The sequence below is a fragment of the Phoenix dactylifera genome, chromosome 5 (genome assembly GCF_051530095.1).
Source record: "Phoenix dactylifera cultivar Ajwa chromosome 5, Ajwa_hap1_PhDact_Kaust_v1.1, whole genome shotgun sequence".
Classification (NCBI taxonomy): domain Eukaryota; kingdom Viridiplantae; phylum Streptophyta; class Magnoliopsida; order Arecales; family Arecaceae; genus Phoenix; species Phoenix dactylifera.
The window spans coordinates 10451437-10457962 of NC_143194.1; the positions used below are offsets into that span (position 1 = coordinate 10451437).

The following is a 6526-nucleotide window of genomic DNA, read 5'->3' on the forward strand; positions in this document are numbered from 1 at the left end:
GTTTATGTGTCTATGAATCGTCCAAAAAATTAATAAGATGATGATGCATATTCTCAAGAATTGAGAATTTGAGCCATGTGTCATTGATGATTAATTCTTAAATGCTCCTGATCGATGGATCATCATAAGGACGGTGATCGATCCAATAAGATCAGTGCACATATAGCTTTTCTTATGGATGGACGAGATTCGAGTCCACATTGTAGGGACACTGAAGTGATAGTGCAGGTGCTTGTTAGAGAACAAGGGTACTGAGCGTGACCAAACAATAAGTCACTTGGATGTCTATCCACTCGTCAGTGACTTGCTTGATGTTGCAGTAGTGTGACTGGTCCTTTGACCTACAGTGCTCCAGTTGCTCACAGTGAGGTTACTGTAGTTTGATTGTACGTATACATGGTATCTAGCCATATGGATCCTTATGGCATAGATTGGCTGTAGTAGGTTCACTGTAGGAGTAGGGCATGCATCTATAAGAAATCTATCGACCTTGATAGATAAGGAGTGATCCTAATGTGATTTATAAAACTGAGTTCGTAAGACCTCGGCCGGGGCAATATGAAGAGTGGAGAAAGAGTTTTCCACTCTCGAACTTAAGTCGAATAAATCTTGACATATGGCAGGCGATGGGGTTTGACGAGTTATCCATAACCTCCATCCTGTAGAGATCCACGATTGGAAGACTGTATCATACAATAACTGCACCTAGAGGTTCATTCCATTCTACTGGATAGCTACTACATGCTGCTAGGAGTCACTGGTGGATGGTGAGACTCATAGGGACTATCTTGATGGTCGATGATCCCTGGTGAGTTGAGTTGGAATTGTTCCAACCTATTAAAAGAAGTTTTCAATGATATTGTGATAGATATCGCAATATATATCTCACTATCAGACAGAATAGAACCTATAGAGTCACACACATTAGAGGTATTGACCGATCCGATGGTTGAATTATGATTAGAAATCACAAATAATCAATTTGATTGATAATTGGTTAACCCACTAAGAGTTAGTAAGTTGAAGAAGGAATAATTGTAATTAGATTGCAATTTAATTTAATTAATTGGATTTGATCATATTAAATACGAGTCCTACTTGGAGTAGAACTTCTAGAGTCCTAATTGGATTAGGATTTCAAATTAAATTAGAGTCCTACTTGGAGTAGGATTTCTAAAGTCTTAATTGGATTAGGACTGAAATTTAATAAGTCCTAATTAGATTAGGATTTCTTAAGTCCTAATTAGTTTTAATCTAATGACTCCTAATTGGATTAGGATTGAAGAGTTCAATTGAGTCATGGTTCAATTGAATCCTAATTGGATTAGGATTTAAAGAGAAATAGGTGCAACCAATCCTCTTTGAAAGAGGATTGGATCCTTTAGCATTAGACCCCACACCCCACTTAATTAGATTAAGTAGGGGCGTGCGGAATGTGGCATGAGGAGGGAGGGGCGTATACGGCCCTCCCTTGGCCGAAATCACAAGGAAAAGAGGAGAGGCGTACGCCCCTCCTCTTGATTCCAAAGTGATAAGGATGGAGCTCCTAAAAATTAGGAGCTCCACATGCTATAAAAGGGGAGGCGCAACCTTAGGTTTTCATAGGAATTATTTCCAGCCATGAGCCCCCTTATTCCCTTCCCTTGAGCCGTGGACATCCTCCTCTCCTCTCCCTTTTGGGTTTCAGCCATTAGCAAAGGAAGAAAGAGAGGCGTGTGGGCTTGGATCCTCTTCCTTCTTCCACTGCAAATAAAAGGCTGCAATTGTGTTTTGTTCTTCTTTCTTTCTCCTATTCTTCTTCCTCTAGAGAGAGCAATCAAGGAGTTGTTTGCTACAAGGAGAAAGGATTTCATCCATCAAAGTTATCTCTGCAAGGAAGCTAGCACCCCGGGGAGATTCAAAGGCTTCGATCGGTCCTCTGCTTCGTGTGGATATCCGTAGAGGTCGGACGCATATGCGGCTTCAAGGGAACCTTCAACAAATACTACGATCATCAATTTGCGGTGGTCACCTACCCGTACAAGATGAAGATCTGATCTTCCTAATCATGTAAAAAGTTTTAATCCTAATCTATCTACAAACGATGTTTTAAATACGTTCATGTGATGAATGAGATCTCACGCATGCCCTTCCGCTGCGTTCAAAATTTTCCTACGGCGTGTGTGGGATTCTAACAATTTCATGTTGGGTAAAATTTATTATAGATAATCCTAATTTAATCACAACTATTGATCTTTTGATTAATCTCTTGAATCTAAGAACATACATTAAATCAATCAAATACAAGTCGTAGTATATTGGAGCATACTTTACCTTAATAGGTGGCTGAATCTCATTAGTGGACAGGTTGACTAATATTATGAATTAGTCCAAAATTATAAGATCAATTTTTCATAAAACTGAGCTAAATACATTACACACATAATATGTAATATTTAAACCAAATGATTTTGTGATCATTAAAATATCATAACAGACATATATAGTCTTATTTTTCTCAGCGTCTTCTTATCTTGAATGGTATCACCATAGCTTCTAATTTGATTAATAATTCCAACAACTCTAGAGAAGAAACCTTTGATTGTTTTATGATCATTCATTATACCAAATTATCAAATTCTCTCCATAGGGATTGAAGCTTACTAGAGACAACTTTGTCGGAGCCTTGAAACTCCTTTTTTTAGAATTTTCTGTGCATATTTGGATTTCTTTTGCACCCATAATTCTAGAAAAGATAGTTTTGCTTACCCTTTCCTAAATGAGAAGTAAAGCTTCTGCATCTCTTCTTTTGTTCTCTTTGTGCTTCCTTTGCTTTGCTTGAGTCCATGATGCAAATGTGTCTTTATTTGCTGGTTCTTTATAGCCATTTTCGACTAAGTCACATAAATCTTATTAGAGGACGAGAGTCCTCATTTGAATGCTCCAAAAATCTAGCTCTCATCATCGAACTCGGCTTTGCATGTAGTTAAGAGAAGTGTTGTTTGTACTTGCACTAGAACTTGTTGGCATGGTGGAATTCAATTAAGAAGTAGGATTGAGGTAGAAGATATGAGGTGGAGTTTGGGGGGCTTTGGATGAAAACTAGAACCAAGGGAATAGCATTTTTTTGGGTACAAGAAGAAAAATAGGAAACCAGATGCGAGAAAAGAATTTTTTAGTGGGAAGCATAGGAGATTTTCATTCATGCATACAAGAGTGGTACAAAAGGCTGTCAATGACTTGTCCATGTCAAGACTCTAGTCCACCTATTTATTTATAGATACAAAGATGATTCTTAGGCTACCACTTAATACAAAAGTAATTTTTTGATCTCCACCTGACTCTTAGTTTACTTAAGATGCCTCTTTGAGTTCCCAAAGTATTAAATGCTAAAACTGCATGACTTTTAAACTTACTCATATTAAAAGTTTCTAGAATTACAAATTAATTTCTAGCATTTCTATGATTAGCTAGGCGGCTTTTAAATAATCGGACCTTGAGTCTCTAATGATTCAGATCCTCAAACAGTATCTTAAACGACCTTAGAGAAGACAAAAATATTTTTATCCTCTTTCCACATGACTTCCTCTGGTCTGTAGCGTTCAAACCAAGGACAAAGAAATAGCCATAGATTTCAGATCTACTAGGCAACATCAAGAAAGGCATCCATATCATATTTCCTTTAAGTAAAGTAAACATCGCTTTCTACTTTCTCATTATACTGCAATAAGCGCCCAAGTTCAAAGTTTGCAAGCATGTGTACATTGAAGGACCCACGTTTCAAGCCTCTCTCTTTGACAAGTATTTGGCCATCTCCATTTTCATGACCAAGTCTCTATGGAAGTACTGTTCCCTAGCCAAAGCCCTGACCTGCTTGAGGTAGACCTCAAAGGCCACTGCTCCTTCCTCTAGTGCTTTGCCAAGGGCATCCATTACATCATCGATGGCAAGTTCTGCCGCCTCGTTCTCCATCCAACGCCTTGATTTCTCATTGCTAGCCTCAAATGCCTCTAACTCATCCATGGGTAAAGAATTGGCACCTTGTTCTCTCAACCAATTTGAGAGCACATCAGCATCCTCCACCACCTTCTCTAGAGTGAGCTCCAAGCTCGCTTTCTCCTCTTCAAGGTCAAGTAGAATAGAAGCAATGACCCTAGCTCGGTCATGCAACGCAGCTTGTATGTTTGATAAGTGCTCGATATCCTTCTCAACTTGAGCTCGAAAGCGCAACTTGTCGGAGTCTATTCTCATGAAAAGTTTGCCGATTGCCTCTATCTTGAAGGAAAGAGAAGGATCAGTGCAAGCAGAAGTGGCCAGACTTGAAGTGTAAGGGGGACACAAGTGAAAGATCTTAACGAGGTCATGAGCAAGATCGGAGAGGTTGGACCTGGGGTACTGCCATGACTTGAGGTAGGGGGAGGTGGTAGCCCCTGAGGAGTCGACAAAAGGGTGGTCATGGAGGATCTTGGCATTTTGGGTGGGGATCACGTAGACAATAGGGGGTTTGAAGGGATAACACTGGTGCAACCATATCGTGAGAAGGATTGGTTGCATGGAGGGAGATGTGGGGAGGAAACCATGGGCGTTGAGGAGGTTGACGGCGGTACCGTCATCATGGGTGAAGGTGCCAGTGGAGGGAGAGAGGGTGGGGAAGTCCTCGAGGAGCGAGATAAGGTTCTTACGGATGAGCCACTTGAGGTTACTGTGGACGTAGGAGAGGGAATCCGGGCCGGCGTTGGAGAGGGCAGCATCGATTAATCCAATAGAGGAGGATGGCGCCATTACTTGATAAGTGGTGGAGAGGAATGGTGGTTTTGAAAGACGGAAGGTTTGGAAGTTTGGCAACAAAAGAGAAGTTTTAGTAGTAGAGTATGAAAGGTGCAACTAGAACCAGGAGGACTACTTCGCATTTAATGTAAGAGGACTATTATGGTATTCGAAAGTATAAGATAGTTATGGTGTTCTAAACTAGGTTCTCATGGACTTAGAAATTATAAGAAGGCATTACTTCACTAAGTAGTTGGGGAGACAAGGAGCTATAGTCTAACTGAAAGTAACACAAATCTTACTCAATTTTGGTTCAAACAGAACTAACAAGCTTGACCTGATGGTTAGAAATATGGTTCCAAACCTAGATTTAAATATTCCAATTAAGTGGACCAATACTGAGTGTAAAATTAGTTCAAACTGATGTATCACATGCAACTTCATTGTAACCTGATCAGATCCAAGTCAGACCAAACTAATCTGACATTAAATGGATTGAATGTTACTACAGCTCATGAGATAAAACCATTCAAGGCATGAAATACAGGTCACGGTCAGATTCATCATAGACCTGGTCTATTTGTTCCCTAAGCTATTTTTTCCCTCTTGGCATTGATAATAAGATCGGGTACATATAAAGATTAAAGAACACCACATTGACCAAAAAAAGTGTTCACACGAACTAACATTAATCTGCAGCACAATATAACAGGATGGGGTCAGCGGTCGGTCATAGGAAATTTGTGTTCATTTTCTAGGAAAGGCATGCAACGGAGCCTGAGGAAGCATCTCCCTTTTAAATGTTCTCAGTCTGACCAACATCCTTTGAAATGTTCTGAGTTTGAACTTTGTTTTGAATTGGATTTTGCATAAGGAACAATTAGTAATATACAGTGAATTTCATTCTTTCTTTCTTTTCAGTGAGCAGAAAGCATTAAGGAAAGCCATGGTTGGGTATTTTTTAAGTGATCAAAAATCATATAAAATTTCATAAACAATGTAAAAGCTCATAATCGTATGAGAAAAATCTAAATAACAAAATCTAAACTGTGTGCATCAACCAAATTTAAGGGAGAAAATTTGTTAATAACTTATCTGAAAAATAATGTTTGTTGTGTCATACGTACTCTCCTTGCCCAATATGAAGCGTACTTTTAACTCAAACAGAACGAAAGGTGGAGATTAATGAAGTTTACCGCTGACTGCCCCACACGGTGCTTGCGCGCTAAGCCTTACGTCCCAAACCTTGGTTCTGGTGATGTCATCCCTTACGTAGCCTGATAAGGATGTCACAGTCATTATCTTATTTCGGATAATTAATAAATTTCTATGCATAGATGAAAAAAATAATAATATGGTCCTCTTTGTTTGTCTACCTTGCCTTGTTCAAGTGGTCTCTAATGTCAAGATCTTCTACAGTCCTCAAGTTCAAGATTTTATAATTTGTAATATTTCTTGCACCAGGTATTAGGTACAAGAAAATTACTCACTACAGGAATAGTAACTTTTACCGGCGCTTTTCTTGGCCTTTACCGACGCTTATTAGCGTTGGCAAAAACCCCGCCGACGCAAGAGCAGGCGTTGTAGACGCGTCGACGATACCTGAGTGGAAAAGGTTTTTGCCGACGCTAAAGGAAAGCGTCGGCAAAACTGGAGATTTACCGACGCTTAGTAAAGCGTCGCTGTAGATCTTTTGCCGACGCGAATTAGCGTCGGCATAGACGCTTTAAAGCGTTGGGAGTGGAATTTTTTTAAAAAAAAATATTAGAAAAACACATGC

The 6526-nt window shown here is 39.5% G+C and overlaps 1 protein-coding gene across 1 annotated transcript; it reads right to left on the minus strand.

Moving 5' to 3' along the window:
- Positions 1-3318: 3318 nt before the first annotated feature.
- LOC103717015 (Ubiquitin-conjugating enzyme/RWD-like protein) lies at positions 3319-4920 on the minus strand. The gene has a single exon (XM_008805241.4). The coding sequence runs from the start codon at positions 4759-4761 to the stop codon at positions 3760-3762; it is 1002 nt and encodes a 333-aa protein (XP_008803463.3). The 5' UTR covers positions 4762-4920; the 3' UTR covers positions 3319-3759.
- Positions 4921-6526: the final 1606 nt, after the last annotated feature.

Excerpts from the sequence above, each read along its gene's own strand:
- LOC103717015 (XM_008805241.4), bottom strand. The coding sequence starts at position 4,761 with ATGGCGCCATCCTCCTCTATTGGATTAATCGATGCTGCCCTCTCCAAC.